Source organism: Aulonocara sp. 'chitande type north' Nkhata Bay, linkage group LG3 (assembly GCF_057382095.1).
Source record: "Aulonocara sp. 'chitande type north' Nkhata Bay isolate Kocher_YH1m ecotype deep benthic linkage group LG3, A_spYH_male_GT1.1, whole genome shotgun sequence".
NCBI lineage: Eukaryota > Metazoa > Chordata > Actinopteri > Cichliformes > Cichlidae > Aulonocara > Aulonocara sp. 'chitande type north' Nkhata Bay.
This window is the reverse complement of record NC_141346.1, coordinates 30,904,308-30,920,944: the sequence shown is the minus strand read 5'-3', so window position 1 is coordinate 30,920,944 and position 16,637 is coordinate 30,904,308. Positions and strand designations below refer to the sequence as shown.

The window sequence follows — 16,637 nt, the reverse complement described above, 5'->3', positions numbered from 1 at the left end:
CTGCTCCACACATTCCACTGTCCAAATAAACACTCTGAAGGATCCTCAGAAGTCCTGGAGAGCTCAGGATCACTCTAAATAAATGTGAAGAAATGTTTGATGACCAAATGCTTTTACTGTGTACATAATACATGTCTGAAGAAATATCAGGTTTTCTAAATCATTTCTAGATCACATCCATCAGTATAAAAAGATGGGCACCTCATTGTTGCCTATATATATTTAATTTTGTCTGACACACTGAGATATTTATAATTAGAGCTATCTGTATTTTTTTAGGGTTTTTTTTTATTATATTTCTGTAACTTTGTAAAATATTGTATTAATAATTTCATTTTGTTTACTTAGTTACAGTTCAGTCTTGGAGCAACTGTGACCACCTTATTTTCTGGGGGATTAATAAAGTATTCGGGCTAATATTGGCTAATTAGCAATTTGACTCTGTGTATTGGGATGTCACACGGTGTTTTACAACATTACTTTAATCTTTACTTCTCGCTTATGTTGGAAAGGAGCCTCACATCCAGGCAGCACTTGACCATGCACTTCTGGTAATTAACCTAAAAATATAATGACATTTAAATGTGCAGAAATATGACATCATGCAAAATGTCCATGATGCAGTCATTGACAGGAATTAGGTTCTTTTAAATGTGGTCGTTAAGAGTGTTGCATCGCATTGAATTGTGTCTTTGACTTTTGGCTGTGAGTATCTACACCTACCCACTACAGTGTGGGTGTAGATGTGTAGACCTTTCACTCTTGTTTCATCGGCTTCACTCCATCCACCCTCTCTCTAAATTCCCCTGAACCAGGTCCCTGAACTGGATAAGATGTAAAGAGAATTAATATGTGTGTGGATTAAGATTATTACGCTGGAAACACAGTTAGAATAACTAAAACTTAAAAACGTGTTTAAAAGCAGGAGTAGACAAAATAGAAACTAAACGCACGTCAGCATGAAGCCACTGCTCCTTATTCTTATTTTACTTTCACTTTCAGACTCAGAGCCGCACATGAAGCGCTTCCTTCCTTCATGTTACTGAAGAAAACAGCCTGTTTTATCATTTTTTCTCGTCTCCATGAAGAGAATGGTGGTGACGATCAGCTAATTAAGCTCCTGTCTGAACAGGTAAGCTGCTTCTTCTCTGTCATTCAGCTTTTGTGCAACTCTTGCTGGGATTTGTAAATATTTGTCATTTTATTTGCCCGCGCTCTGCAGGTTAATTAAAAATCAAAATAAAGAGGAACTAACTGCTGCTTTTGATTTTTGTGGGCTGTTAACTTTTTACTGTTTACTGTAATTAATAGGAATTTCCCGTCACTTGATTTGGAGTTTTTCAGGCTTCCTTTACTGTTGCAGAAAACTTCCTGTTTTTCTGGCACTAAAATTCCCTGCTAACATTTATGTAAGCTTGTGTTATTATTATTATTGTTATTATTATTATTATTATTATTATTATTAATGGCACCTGGAAACAGGTAAATGCAGGGGGCAGCGGGGGCCTGGGACAAAAAAAAATAAGCGCTTTAAATGTGTGCGAAGTTGGCGGAGAGAGAGAGAGTAGACAGACTGGTATTTATCAGCTGCTGTCAGTCAGCGTCTGTCTCACACTCACTGTAGATGGATGTAGCAGAGTTTAGGTGCAGTGTGTCTCTCTCAGCTTTAAAGCTCACCTTTATGCTGCTTTTCGCTCTCTCACCTGTTGAAGGTAAGATTGCTCTGCCATATGAGTCCAGTTTGTTTAAGCTTTAATTCATGTTAGTCGTATTTTTGTTTCCGATGCACCTTGAGCGCCTGTCAATGATGCAAATTATTAAACTTGCTTTAGTTACAAATATAATTTAATGGGAGTATTTAAAAACAGTGGCAAACTCAGTGATGCTGTAGCAGCAGTCTGTTATACTGGCTGATGTTGCAGATGTTTCACACTGTAAATAAAAGCAGACGCTGTATCCAAGTGTAAATTAGTCTAAAAATACTGCACCAAAAATTGTGCCTTACTCTTCTGTGTAAAGTTATGCTACGGGTTTAGAAAGGAAGCTCAATTTTTTTTATTATTATGCTATCAGAGTTTAGCTATTTCTTTTAGTTTATAGGCCTATATATATTGTGTTCGGAAATAAAACAGATGTTTAAATCATAAATAACTGAGCTGAATCTATTAGTCAGGTTTGAGCCTTTCACTATAGAAGTTTCTAGTTTCTGTGTCAGTTTAAAGATTTTTACTAACTTAATTCATTTATTATTATTGTAGCATTAACCAAAGCTACATTTCCACAGTGTTTACAGCCTGAGCCAAGCTAGCTTTCAGTGCATGTTGTAAATGAGCCACTAAGCTATAATACATGAAGTGGAACATGTAAATAAAGAAGGAAAAGCACAAAACATTCAGGTTATAAGGTTATAAACAAGGATAAAGTGCATGCAACTGATTCCTTTTTGTTAACTGACGTGTAAACGGTGACAGTCAGGATCCACTTTGCTCTCCACATGCTTCGCAAACAGAGGAATCTTTCTGTCAGTGATTTGATTTTGCTCGTCTTAATCTTCTGAATCACTGTTTTTGAAGTTACAGGTGCTCTTTTGTGTTATTTACCATTATTATTTTACTTTTAGAATAATGTAACTTACATTCAATGCAAGAATACGATGTAAAGACCTGAAGCCTGCCCCATAGCTGTGTGGAGCTTTGGGTCTATTTTAAAACAGGCTTTGGTTCTAAAATGAAAGCTGTGCTGATTTCAGAGACCCAAACCTGTCCATGTTGCACATTTTACTGAGATGCATGTTTAACACTGTTAGAGCTGCACTTTTTCAGCGTTTATCAGCTGCCATGAGACAGTTTCTGCCTCCCTCTCACTGTAGATGGATGTAGCAGAGTTTAGGTTCAGTGTGTCTCTCTCAGCTTTATGCTGCGTTTTGCTCTCAAGTCTCACTGCAATTAAAAAAGTAATAATTCTGAAATACTAGTTACTTCATTTCTTTAGATTTGTTTAAGCTTTAATTCACGTTAATCATCTTTTTTTGGCCGTGCTTCTGATGCGCTGTCACCGTGTTTACACTTGAGAGTAACAATTGATGGAAAAAGTGTGGACGTTATACCAGTTTTTAAATTGTGTTGATAGGCCACGTAAAACCAGAGTTATGATAAAAATATCTGAAATGTTTGGTTTTCTTCCTGAATACTATCGTTGTTTATATTTACTGTGGGAAGAAACTGTAAAAACGACGTTTTATAATGAATAAGGTTTATAAGGTTTTATAAGAAAAACGCTCGAAAGCACTCTCCACCTGTGAGCAAAAAAAAATACCAAAAAAACCCCAGCTTTTCCTATTTGTCGAAAAATGTACCATGTCGACCAATCAAAAAATGAATGATATGGCAACATGGCATTTAGATGATTAGGAAAGAGGGAAGTTTTAGGAGTGACGGCGGTGTTTTGAGATGTGAGAGATTTGCGACGTTTAGCGCAAATCTTGTGTAGTTAGTGTGTTGTGTAGTCAATAGTTTTGTTGTGTGTGTCAGAACAATGAGGCGACTGCTGAATGTTACAGGAGTGATACATCTGCTGTTGTCAGGCCTGCAGGTATCAGGCTGTTGTTCTCCTTTATCTCATAGTGGACAGAAATTATTTTTTGGAGTGGCACAAATAATTTGTGTGGCATCAGATTTGATGCAGAACAGCTGATTGTTCTGTAAATAGTTTGAAATGTTTATTTAAAAAAACGCCTTGGCTGCATTTTTAGGAGAGAGTTACAGACTCTCTCCCAGACCACAGACTCATTATACAAGTCAGAGCTTTATATAAAAAAAGAAGAAGTTGTGTTTTCAAAATTGGAGTTCAAGTTATTTTACTTCCAATAGTGTTAACATACTGCACAGATCATGAACAATTTCAATGATTTTTTTTTTTTTATTTTCATTGTAAGTGGGCTAAAGCAGTTAATTAAAAGTAGTCTAACATAAATGTAAATGCTGTAATTTGATTATTTTTAATAAACCATGTAACTTGGATGGATTTGGATGTGAGCTGTTGCTCACAGTGGTCCACGAGATCGCTCAGGGAGTTTGTGTATTCGCTCAGACACATGAAAAATTAGAGGGAACATTGGTCACAGGTGTAGAGGTGCTAAAAAGTTGATATTAACATTTTTTTATTGCACTTGGAAGTGTTTGATGAGAAAGGAAGACATTTTTGAAAACGTCAGACTTGGTTTTCAGCAGGATGTGTGTCTTTATTTCTCCTCCTCAGGTGAGTTTGATGTGGTCGGATCACTTCAGCCTATCCTGGCTGCTCCAGGTGATGATGTCATCCTGCCGTGTCGCGTGGAGCCAAAGTTTAATGTGGCGGGGTTGACGGTGGAGTGGTCGAGACCCGATCGTCGTCCTGACCCCAACGACCGTCTGAGTCGAGTGGAATATGTTCATCTTTACAGAGACACCCGAGAGGTCCCCGACATGAAGATCCCATCGTACGTCAGGAGGACGGCGTTGTTCACAGACGGCCTGAGAGAAGGAAACATCTCACTAAGAATCACTAATGTGACACAAGAAGATGAAGGAAGATACAGATGTTTCATCCCAAAGTTAAAGAGTCAAACAAAGTCTTCAATTGTTCATCTGATTGTTGGTGAGTCAGACCAAAAAGATTTTTGTTGTTTGGTTTCAAACTTGCCTTAAAGATCGGTGTGCTTGGGTTATTTTACCAACAACTTATTTTGGTGTTGCTCCTTAAAGACTTCTGGATATTATTTTATTGTAAATACGGTAATTGAATGTTCTTACAATCTTATATTCAGCTGAAACTATGACAACAAAGACACCACTGCATCCTGAAACTCTCCAAACTCCTGAGCCGATGGACGAGTTTCACAGTAAAGGTGAGAACATGAGGAACAAATCAAGACAATTAAAAAGTCTTGAAATGGATCTAAATCACCTTTATGATGCAGTTTTCTCTCAGTGATGGCAGCCTCTCTGTGTAGTCCTCAAAATGTCTAATGTGTGCAGCTTTTATTTTGAAGCACAGTTGAAGCTCTGCAGATCTCTTTATTTATTTCTGTGAAGCAGTAAATGTATCAGTTATTCTCTTGTGGTTTTTGGCAAAGTTGTGTTTGCTGCCCTGAGAATTCTGGGACTTGTAGCATTAAAGTGACCATCAGGACTGATATCTCAGTAATTCTAACTTAATTTCACTGTTATTTAACGTTGTGTAACTTCTGTGCTTGATAGTTTAATAAATGTGACATGTCATGTTGTGTCCTACAGTAGATCTCATCTCTGTTTGGCAGATGGTTTGTCCCGTCGGAGCCGACTGATCCCACTTGTGGTTTTCTGTGTTTTTATGCTGCTCTGTGTCGCAGTCGCAGGAGGCTGGTTCATTGAGTCAAAGCATCGAAAAACAGAAGTATGTTGATCTTATGCATTTATCTCATGATTGAAGGATGGAAATGAAAGGACATTGTTGTTAAAAAAAATTTTTTTTTCATTCTTTACTCCAGCTCGAGAAAGGACCTCCTAACTAGGTGCCTTGCTCGTGGACGTGCCTTCCTCCCAAACTCCCAGTTGGGATTCAGGAGACGGATACCCTCTCTATTTTTAAGATTAGGCGTAAAACTTTCCCTTTTAATAGCTAGGGCTTGAGACCTAGCTTTATGACCTAGCTAGGGCTTGACAGCAAAGCTCTGCTGAGGGTGGCGAGATCAGCACAGCGCATCACCAGGACTGAACTACCAGCCGTTGCATGAGGAAGACGCAGCGGATCCTCTCTTATCCCAGCCACAGACTTTTCACACTCCTGCCATCCAGCAGGTGGTTCAGGACCATCCAGACCCGCACTACCAGATACAGAGACAGTTTTTACACACAAGCCATCAGACTTTTGAACTGCTGACATTCTATACACACCATTACACACTCATTACAATTACAGGACTCTACACACTGCCACTTCAAAAATGCCACTTAAATGCTCATTGCACAAGTTTTGCACAACCTGTAAATAACAACTTGTCTTAAATTCACTAAATATTTAATACTTTTTATTCTTAATTTAACTGCACACATGGGGGTTAGTACTGTTTCCTCACAGCAGGAAACTCCTGGTTTTGAATTCCTCATCTGGCCTGGGCCTTTGTGAGGTTTGCATGTTCTTCCCATGTCTATGTGGATTCTCTCTGGGTACTCCAGCTTCCTCCCACAGTCCAAAGACATGAAGTCAGTGGGTTTAGGTTAAATGGTGATTTTAAGCTGCCCATAGGCAAGAATGGTTGTCTTTCTCTGTTTTAACCCATACATATTCAGACTAAAACCTGAGGACCAAACTGGTTTAGATAATAAGAAGTCAGCCTGTTTAAGAACTGTACCACATCTAGCAGTCTGCATGTATTCTAAAGAGAGCTAAGATTTCCAACACCTTTTGCCTTGATGTGACTACAGCAGCTAGGATGTAAACATGTTTGGACACTAGGTATTTTTTCTAACCACAGCCTGGAGCTGCAGGTGTTTTTCCAAATGTTTGTTTTGTAATTATGAAAGTTCATAATTGCCACACACAGACACACTGATTATTGTCTGAAGTACATTTTTGGTTTCAGTTTTAAGGATTTGGATGTCATCAAAGTTAAATTTTCTTTATAAGGAAGAACTTGTTCATTGTGTGAACTTTAAAGTCCTCTTCTCATCCTTAGCAGCGATGATCTGTGGAGGAGTTCAGCTGTGTTGTTATTAAAGTCAGAGACGTCACTGAGCACAGTGGCAAACGCATCAGTCATGGTGCTTTTTGTTTTGAGGTCAGGATTATTTTACAGTGGGGGTTTTTTAGAATATTTTGTTTAAGGACAGTACAGCAGAGGCTGCTTTTTGCTATAATGTATGTCTGTACCAAAGTATAAAGATATTACAAAAACACATTTATCAGGATTTATATTAGACTTGATTTGGCATGAAAGCTCACAAACAGCTGAGTTCTCACTTTTCATGAAATTTAAATCTACAGCTCGACTGTTACTGATATTTTGTTTAAAGATGAGATTTGATTTCCATTGTTCTTTATTGTCTATTGTCTGGCATTTACGTCAGCAGGTGCAGGAGCAGTCCAACCTGTATCACGATTAACCCCACACACCCAACCCAGAAACTCTTCGACCTCCCCCCTGAGGCAGGAGTATGCACAGCTTCTTCTCAAAGGCTGTAAGAGTGGTCACCTCCAAACCTCACTGGTCTCATTCTAGCTTGCTGTGCTGCTGCGCTGGTTTTTAAAATGCCACACCTGGGTCTTTTGTCTATTTATTATAAAATATGTAGTCATAAATTATATATCTTATTATTATTTTTATTTTTAATCTCATAAAAGCTGCTTTCTCCTGCACACGGTGGTTGCTCACATGCAAGTCCCTTTGCAACCCACCTCTGCCCTTACTCCTCCATACATGCAGTAGCTGACTTAACCCTCTGGGGTCAATGGATGCGCTGGCGCGTCCAAATCACTTGACCAATTTGAGACGACACAGCAACAAGATGTAGCCAACCAGAGCCTCCATTTCAACTTGTGTTGAAAGTGCAGACTTCAAGCTATATTGCAGTTTTTAAAAGTTTTAAAATCTTTTTTGCAAAACTTGTGCATAGGTTTTTTTAATTTCAAGTTGTGAAAATTATTTGTTAAATTTGTGATTGTTACAGTAAAAAAATAAAGTACTTTTTTTGTACTTGGATTTAGATTTAGTCTCAGATCAATCCCGTTATTGCAGTATGTCAAAATGAAAAAATAACAGTAAATCCAGATATTAGATTGTGCTGAAAAGAATAGTACAAAACAAGGCAAGGTAAATAATTTTTAAAGGTGAGGTAAAGTAGGAAAAAATGGCCAGTTATAGTGTGGAAGAAAGAGGGAAAGTCAATATATCAGTCATCACAGGCTTCTGACTATAGAGGCTCTAGATTTGTGTTTTGAGACCTAGTTCCAGCTTAGCCATCAGAAAGGGATCCGTCTAACTCTACATCATCTCTTTACAAAAACAATAACAACTGAAATCACCAGTGATGAAACATGAAAGTCGGGACTTTTTAGATAGTTCAGGATTTTTCACCTTAAAGCTGTCTTTCTGGGTGTTCATGTTTGTCAGTGTTGAAAACACTTTTATTAAAAAAAGAAAAGTACCAAGTATGTGTGGAAAATAAGACTAGGCTTATCTTTGAGAGTTGTTTCTTAGTCTTCAGTGTCAGTTTCGGGGAAGAAAGAAATTATGTAAGAAAAAAAAACACGAGTGTTTTTAGTTTCCCTGAAATTACTTCAGCTTCTGTAATTTAAACTTTTCCATCAAGTTTCATGAACATGGCACTTTTGTTTCTTTCTTTTTTAACTTGCTGTAGGGACAATGAGATAAAAGAGCAAACAGCACTGTAAACCTGATTCACAATGTGAAAATACTTTTGCATGTTAAAAATATATTAAAACTCTTAAAGTCTTTGTTGTGACGCTCCAAACTGAAGGCAGCAGAAACTAGTTTGCCTTTGAGATGTGATAGAACTTGTTCCACTAATGGCAAACTAAATGGACTGCACATAGTTTAGAAATATACTTACTCGTGTAATTAAGATCAAACTAACTAAAGACCAAAACACCGCAGAACCATATGTGACCAAGTGGACTTCAGGGACTAGTAGCCACAACTCATCATCACTCAGGAAGCTCCACTCTGAATTAGCAGACAAAGGTAGGGGTGGACTCCTTGGGCAAAGTGTAGGGGGCCCCGGGCAAACCTGTGCCTTTCAACATGTCACAATGGAGATGTCGAACTGATGATAAATGATGCTATATTTTGTAAAACAACATTTTATCACCTATTTTTAACAACTTTCTCAGGGGCAGACCTAAAGAAATGTTCTTAGGGTGGCATGAGGGCAGCAGGGAAGCTACTTTTTTCACACAAAAAAGTCAGAAATCTGTAGTGTTACGAAAAAAATTATATATTATCACCAAAAATGTAAAACAAATTTTTGATGTTTCACTGGGTTAATGCACTTATCTTCATGCTTTTTCCAGAGTGTACTAATCAAACATCTGCACTCAAAAAAAATGAAATTGGGTGGTTGTTAGATTTACAAGATTGAAACTTCTAATTTGAACAAAATAATTTAACATTTCTATGGTGAACATAATTAAATCAAATAGACAATTTGATGTAAGCTACCAATCAGTGTAAAATTAAAACAAAAAACCAAAAAATATCTTTCACATCTCGTAAGTCTTACACGAAATAAAAAAAATGTATTTTTTTATTTCGCCATGTGTGCAGAGTGTTAGATTTTTTTAGTGCTGGCTTGATATTACTAACAAATTGGGTGCATCAACACCTGATATATGGATAACATCTATAGAGGTGCATATAGCCAAACCTTTACAGGCTTGCTGTCGGATACTTGTGCACCCCTGCCTCCTCAGTGCCATGTGAAAGTGTTTTTTTCTGAAGCTGGAGGGGTTATTACGAAAAAAAAAAAAAAAAAAAGGGGAAACTCACTGAGTCCAAGCACAGTGGAAAAAAATATATTATTTCTTAATAAGACTGACTAAAGTTTTCAGGAGCACAATCACTGTGTCATCATTTGAAAACACTGCAAAAGTTTTACATAAACGTCTCCTGTCTGATTGGATTTATTTAAAGAAGAGGGCGTCACTAAGTGACAAGATTTGTGACCAGCAGGGAGGGGCTGTGTGCACACGAAGCCTCAAGAAACTTAGATGAAAAAAAACTTACATAAAAACAAATACCGGAAATCACTTTAGCAGAGACCTTGAATAATAATACAATTAGTAATAGTATAAAGAGCAGTAATGCTATTACTAGTTTAGTCTCTGTAGTTTTTCCTCCAGGTCATTAGGTGGCGATGATCCGGCCGATAAAATTAAATCACATGATTTCCGGCGGAACGTTAAGAAAAAATAACAAAACAGGGTGGTATGGCAAAGAGGTTGTGATGAAGCCAAGGCATAAAGCTCAGTTACCGTTGATATTACTATGTGTAGCGTTCGGATTAGGAGGTGAAGGAGCGGACACCGAGGGGAAGCCAATGTTAGCCAGTATCGCATTGTTTTGTGCACCATGAATTTACGAGGGCTCTTTCAGGACTTCAACCCCAGGTAACGTAGCTGCGTCTCAGCTAGCACCGTAGCTAGTTAGCATGGATTAAGTGTTCGGTGAGATCGTCTCTCTGCTGTTTGGAAAAGAAAAAGTAAAAAGCAGACTCATTATGCGTGTGGAAATCACGTTGTCTGGTTTCTGGTTAACCTACAGGGATACCTCTCAATAAAGTAACTAATGCTAACTAAAACCTAACCAAGGCCCGGCTAGCAGGCTAGCTGTTACCACCGATGATTTGCTAGTTAAAGACAATTTATTGTTGTCTACAGTGGATTGTGGCTCTAGTTATGTCATGTTTCCTTTTGTTTCAATTGCCACTTTTCGGTAAAAACAAACAAACAAAATAAAAAATGATTAAAATAAAGTTATTTGGCATTTGTGCACATATAGTAGGTATGGGTACACAAGAAATACTGTTCTAAAATGTAACCAAAATTGTATTTGTTAAAGTTGTTCTTATGTTGGCCTGCTTTTCTTAAATTGGAGCAAGTTTGTCCACATGATTGCTGACAGCTAAGACTCAATACCCTACATGCTGCACTCAACATATCTATCAAACTACCTGTCAAAAAACAAGAAAACAAAGTTTTAGAAATCTGTCAAAAACTATTCTAAGCTCTAAGGCAGGGGTGTCTGACTCCAGGCCGCTAGGGCCAGAGTCTGCAGGCTCTAGATATCACCTTGGGTCAACACACCTGAATCAAATGATTAGTTCATTACCAGGCCTCTGGAGAACTTCAGGACATGTTGAGGAGGTAATTTAGCCATTTAAATCAGCTGTGTTGGATCAAGGAGACATCTAAAACCTGCAGGACCCTCGAGGCCTGGAGTTCGACACCGCTGCTCTAAGCGTTAACCATTACACAAAGTTTTAAAAGGGATTTTTGTAATTACCATTGGGTTATGGCAGTTGTGGTATAAACCTGTCTAATACAGTTGTTAAGCATCTTATAATAAATTTTCAAGTGGGAGAAAATGAGCTTTCCATATTTGCCTTTAACTATAAAAACTGCAAAGCTGCATCTTTTTTCATCATCATGTCTTTCATTTTTCCTCTCTTCTGTTGCAGCAAGTTCCTAATCTATTCTTGCCTGCTGCTCTTCTCCGTGTTGCTGTCCTTGAGGCTGGATGGAGTTATCCAGTGGAGCTACTGGGCTGTGTTTACGCCAATATGGCTGTGGAAGCTGTTGGTCATCATCGGGGCGTCTGTGGGCACCGGAGTCTGGGCCCACAACCCTCAGTACAGGTTAGACTCTCTCACTTGTATGTGAATTGGTAGTTAGTGTAGACTGTCTGTAAAAAGATAGACGTTCACTATTGCTTAGTGAAGTCCCCTTGTGAAGCTTTTCCTCAGGCTCTGTTTTATTTTCGTAGTCATTTTTACAATTCATTTTTTATTCAGTCTGACCTGAGTGTAGTGATTGAATCTGTAAAGTAAATAATGGAAGTGTTTACTGGGGTAACAGAGCGAGGGAAGCGGGGCAGTTTTCCCAAAGTCTCCTGTAGCATCAGAAATGTTTTTTTGCAAGCAGAGGAGTTGTTGCCTGCTGGACAGTGAAAAGAATGCAGGGTCGGCTTCACTTTCTCAGAGAGAAGCTCTGTCCATCTCTTCTTGCTGTCTGTGGTTTAAAGTAACTAGCAGACCCTGAACTGTGCACAGCTCTTTGCATTGGTGTTAGGTAAACAACTGTATACTGTTACATTTACCAGAGCAGTACTGATTTTTAGAGTGATGAATTTGTTAGACAAAATAAATATGTAAATATGATGATGCTCACCCAGACTTCATCTTCTTATTGTTGTCGTCTCGTTTTAGACTTAAATCGGTGGCTTACTTTGATCATTTGACAGATATAATCAGCGGTCGCTGGTCTGTACTACAAATATTAAAATTTGGGCTGATGGTTAAAATTCATAGCTTAACGAATGTGGCATGTGAACACAGTCATAAGTTTGTCACATGGTGCTCAATGTAACTGCCAATATTAATGATTTGTATACCCTATAAGGATGTTGACATTTCCATTACCCTGGGGAATGTTAATGAATTCATCTAGGAGAAGATTGGGAACATACGTTTAAGTATGGTGATAGCAGCAGCCCAGGTTCAGCTTGAATGCTGAGATCAGGGCACCTGAAGTGTTTTAACCTTTATGATGACCTCTGTCAGGGCTGAGGGGGAGACGTGTGTGGAGTTCAAGGCCATGCTGATAGCGGTGGGGCTCCACGTCCTGCTGTTGATGTTCGAGGTGCTGGTGTGCGATCGGGTAGCGAGAGGAAACTACTTCTGGCTTCTCGTCTTCATGCCACTCTTCTTTGTGTCACCCGTTTCCGTAGCAGCGTGCGTCTGGGGGTTTAGACACGACCGCTCTCTTGAGGTAAGGCGTCTGATTTTTATGAGGAAACTCAGAAACTATGATCGTAAAATATCACAAAACTACACTTTTCCAGCTGTTTGTCAAGATTCAGTGTCAAAAGATACAACAGTGAGGGGTTTGTATTTTTGTTATCCTCAAATGTTTTATTCATCAATCTTTAGTCAGAGTCGTTTGAATTAAAGCCTGATCCGTGTCTGAAGTCTTCTGCATACTGTTCTTGCATTATCAGACTCAACTCAGGCAAAGTTGCACTTTTTTAAACATCGTGTATGAAAAAGCAAGAAATGGTCTTAAGGGTAGTGCTTTCTGTGAGTTGAAGGTGTTCGTGACGTGTGAAGGTCTTGGCCAGCTGTGAAGCGTTTGTATGTTCTCCCAATGCCGGCGTAACTCTTGGTCTCCAACAACACTGGTTGTTTTTGTTGCATCTTCTGCATGGCTTTAAATCCCACTGAGAGTGTTCATATGTAGGATGCGTGTAACAGAATAGGCAGTTTAATCAAAGTACAGTCCTGAACTTCTGTCCTGATTGTTTCTCCCTGTCTTCCTCTCCTCAGCTGGAGGTGTTGTGTTCAGTAAATATTCTGCAGTTCATCTTCATCGCTCTGAAGCTGGACAAGATCATCAACTGGCCTTGGCTGGTGAGGCACACAAAACATGCCACTTATTGTGCTTCCATTGTGACCACAATCTGTGCTGGTCCTGAAGCCCTCTTTGAACTTGCTTTAATGAAACCCTGCCTGTGTTTGTGTGCTGCAGGTGGTGTGTGTCCCACTGTGGATCCTCATGTCCTTCCTGTGCCTTGTTGTCCTTTACTACATCATCTGGTCAGTCCTCTTTCTCCGCTCCATCGACATCATCGCCGAGCAGCGGCGAACTCACATCACCATGGCGATCAGCTGGATGACTATCGTCGTACCGCTTCTCACATTTGAGGTGAGGCGTGAAGTCTGCATCATCTCGTGTTGTTTAAAATGGCTAGCTGTTTGGTCTCCAATGTAAAGGCCAAGACTCAGCAGTCCATCTGCATCTTAAGGATAAAGGACACTCTTTCAAGGATGCCAACGTTCACATTTTGGACAGAGAGGACAGATGGTTTGAAAGAGGAGTGAAAGAAGCCATCTATGTCCACTGTGAGCGACCATCTTTGAACAGAGGCGGTGGTTTACGACACCAACTCTCTGCCATCTATAATCCAGTTTTGAGTTCCCTTCCCAGACGCCTTAACGCCCACTCACATCCTGGGCCATCTGACCTCAGGAAGGTGGGGCCAGGTTTCACAATGAGCTCACCCGAAACCCTGGCTGATTGTGACCCACACCCGTTTTCACATCTAGGCTTATGTGATTAGGTAGAGGATCATTAGGGGGTCCTTTTGTCCCTCTCGGGGGGGAAACTCCCACTAGGTTTATATCTGGGACTCTCCATCATTTGATCCCAGAACTGAAAAAGCTTCTCGGATGAGAGGTGAAACGTCTTCAAGCAACTTAAAGAAGTCCAGACGCTTTTCTTTGTAAGCTCCTTAGACTGTTACAGTCTTTGGCTCATGCTCGTCTTCTTTCTTTTCATCTTTCTTGTTTTTAATAAATACAAACTAAAATATATTGTAAAGCGAGCTGGAGAGAATGGCGGATAAAAAGCCTTGCAAACTAAGGCACAGTTGAACAGTCTAAAGTGGGCTGTGAACCATGCTCAGCGCAGGCACTTAGACCATAAAGACAGACGCTCCTGTGGTGTCTGGTTGGTAGAGTCAAAAATCGCTGCACACATGCATGTTTTTTCCTCCCAGCAGCAGGATGTCTGATAACATTCATATGTCTTTACAGATCCTTCTGGTGCACAAGCTAGACGGTCACAACAGCCTGAGCTATGTGTGCGTGTTCGTCCCTCTGTGGCTCTCCCTGCTCACACTCATGGCCACCACCTTCGGCCAAAAGGGAGGAAACCACTGTGAGTATCTGCAGCTGGACTTGTGGTCCCTGCTGCTGCTGTTGTTTCAGAAATCCCACAACTTTCCCTTAATATAGCTTCATTAAAACTTTTATCTTTCGATGTTTGTCATTTCTCGGACTCCAGCAAATAATGTTCTATGAAGCTGCTGGTTCTGTAAATCATTTGGTCTGTAAAATGTGAGGAAAAATAAATGAAAAGATTATATTTTGACTTTTTGATTGACCTGAGAGTAAATGAGAGGAGGGTAAATTTCCTTTTAATTATTTATGTGGTCATATTTTAATAATATTAAACTTTGTCTGCAAATCAAAAGCTTTTCATTGTTTCTCTCTTCTGCTCCGTCCTTATTTCCGATCAGGGTGGTTCGGCATCCGGAAGGACTTCTGCCACTTTCTGCTGGAGCTCCTTCCCTTCCTGCGAGAGTATGGCAACGTGTCCTATGACCTTCAACGTAGTGAGGACCCCGAGGCGGCCGAGGATCTGCCCGTCCCTGAACCGCCGCCAAAGATTGCCCCCATGTTCCACAAGAAGACCGGCGTGGTGATCACGCAGAGCCCCGGGAAATACTTCGTCCCGCCACCCAAACTCTGCATCGACATGCCGGACTAATGGCGGGTCAAAGCATGAGCAGTCGTGGGTGCCGAACTAAAAAAGCCAAAACCGCTTCAGAGACTGTTTCTTTTGTTTTGTTTTAAATCCACTCTCCACTGAAGGATTTTGGTCCCCCCCCACCCTGAACTGTGCATCAGCATGCCCAGCACGGGCAATCCACCTGAACTAAAACGGCGATGGATCCAAGATCCCCGCTGTCCTCCTGACTTGCTGCCTTTAAAGGGTGAAATCATGGAACCCACGAAGGGACAGCTTTGTTTTTCACCTCTCGCTGGAGCCACAGTGTTGTTGCTGACTCCCAGTTGTATCTGTGGTGAGGAAACATCCAAGACTCTATTGGATCTAAACTTCAGGGTGACATGATGCTGACATCAGTGAGAACTGGATGCGTGTAGACTTTAAATGTTCGCTCTGAACTGCTGTAGATCTTTGCTTTATGTTCAGAGGATGTTAAAAACAAAATCAACACTTTTTGGGTTTGTGACGGGGACCATTGGAGAGGCTCCATACAGGGATCAATGTAACCCTGTCCTTTCAATTCTCTCTTCATCATTTAGGTGTAAAAAAAAAAAAAAAAAAAAAAAAAAAAAAAAAAAAGGTGTGGGGCTCAGAGGAAAAGTTTCTATCTTTTTTGTTCAGGGCTGCCTTGGAGCAATACTTGTGTGTCAGTGCATTGAAGCAGCTGTTGGGCTGCTTTCTGATTGCACATTTGGAGAAAAGATTCACAGGGCTTATATGTAGGGCTGTGCAAAACTACACGATCCCCAATACTCTGCCCCAAACATGCAAGTTGTTTAAACGAATTAGTTTGGCTAAGAGGGAACTTCTTCTCAGCCACCCCAAACGGGAGGAAAGAGTAAAGTTTTGTTTTCCAAAGCGTTCGTGCACTCTGCAAGCATTGCTTTAAGACTACCCTTGAAGAAAAAAAGCATCTTTTCTTTAAAAAGAAAAGGAAATAGCACTTTGTTACTATGTTCCAGGAGGAACCCAGTTTGACTCGTTGGATTTTTCTATTCCTGTTTAGTTTTTGTTTTTGTAAATAACACAACTTGTCAAGTTAGGGACCATAGCGCTGACGAGAGTGGGTGGGAGTAAAAAGTAAACGTCAATCATGCACTCCTGATTTTTGATTGAGGATGGTAGAAAAGATTGCACAGCCAATCTTATGAATGCAATCTGTGTGACTGCAATTTTAAGGTGATGTAGCATCCTTAACATTAAACTGACGGCTTGGGTTTTTGATTGAAGAAGTAAGGAGTTGAGCAGAGTTTAGAAGCTAACACATATCTGCATTAAGTCTAACCGTGAAAATAAAAATCTTGACCTGTTCAGGAGATAAAGACAGCGAGCCCTCCCCTCTTCTTTTTTTTTTTTTTTTTTTTTTTTTTTTAAACTCTCCCTTCTATGCTGCCATTAGTTTCTTCTCGTCATTGCTGGGGGATTGTCAGGTGTCACTAAACATACCGGGTTTTTGTTGTCTGTATATTTATTTCAGAATTAAACTGAGAAAGTAATCCAGCCCTGAATTATTCTTCACTGTGATCGTGCCACAA

The 16,637-nt window shown here is 39.8% G+C and overlaps 2 protein-coding genes across 2 annotated transcripts; both read left to right on the top strand.

Annotated features, from left to right (window-relative positions):
* The first annotated feature begins 1,624 nt into the window (after positions 1 to 1,624).
* LOC147335106 (myelin-oligodendrocyte glycoprotein-like) lies at positions 1,625 to 7,753 on the top strand. Its single transcript, XM_086276137.1, has 5 exons — positions 1,625 to 1,712; positions 4,258 to 4,635; positions 4,805 to 4,885; positions 5,297 to 5,412; positions 5,507 to 7,753. Exons 1-5 carry the CDS (start codon positions 1,625 to 1,627, stop codon positions 5,528 to 5,530), a joined length of 687 nt encoding a protein of 228 aa, XP_086132263.1. The 3' UTR covers positions 5,531 to 7,753.
* Positions 7,754 to 9,772: 2,019 nt separating this feature from the next.
* On the top strand, positions 9,773 to 16,610 carry tmem185a (transmembrane protein 185A). Its single transcript, XM_086276123.1, has 7 exons — positions 9,773 to 10,143; positions 11,214 to 11,390; positions 12,315 to 12,522; positions 13,077 to 13,160; positions 13,279 to 13,455; positions 14,346 to 14,469; positions 14,831 to 16,610. Exons 1-7 carry the CDS (start codon positions 10,106 to 10,108, stop codon positions 15,079 to 15,081), a joined length of 1,059 nt encoding a protein of 352 aa, XP_086132249.1. The 5' UTR covers positions 9,773 to 10,105; the 3' UTR covers positions 15,082 to 16,610.
* Positions 16,611 to 16,637: the final 27 nt, after the last annotated feature.

Coding starts and splice junctions, on each gene's coding strand:
- LOC147335106 (XM_086276137.1), top strand. CDS start 1,625: ATGGATGTAGCAGAGTTTAGGTGCAGTGTGTCTCTCTCAGCTTTAAAG. Junction 1,713..4,257: donor CGCTCTCTCACCTGTTGAAG/GTAAGATTGCTC, acceptor TCTCCTCCTCAG/GTGAGTTTGATGTGGTCGGA. Junction 4,886..5,296: donor GGACGAGTTTCACAGTAAAG/GTGAGAACATGA, acceptor TCTGTTTGGCAG/ATGGTTTGTCCCGTCGGAGC.
- tmem185a (XM_086276123.1), top strand. CDS start 10,106: ATGAATTTACGAGGGCTCTTTCAGGACTTCAACCCCAG. Junction 10,144..11,213: donor TTTCAGGACTTCAACCCCAG/GTAACGTAGCTG, acceptor CTTCTGTTGCAG/CAAGTTCCTAATCTATTCTT. Junction 13,161..13,278: donor TCATCAACTGGCCTTGGCTG/GTGAGGCACACA, acceptor TGTGTGCTGCAG/GTGGTGTGTGTCCCACTGTG.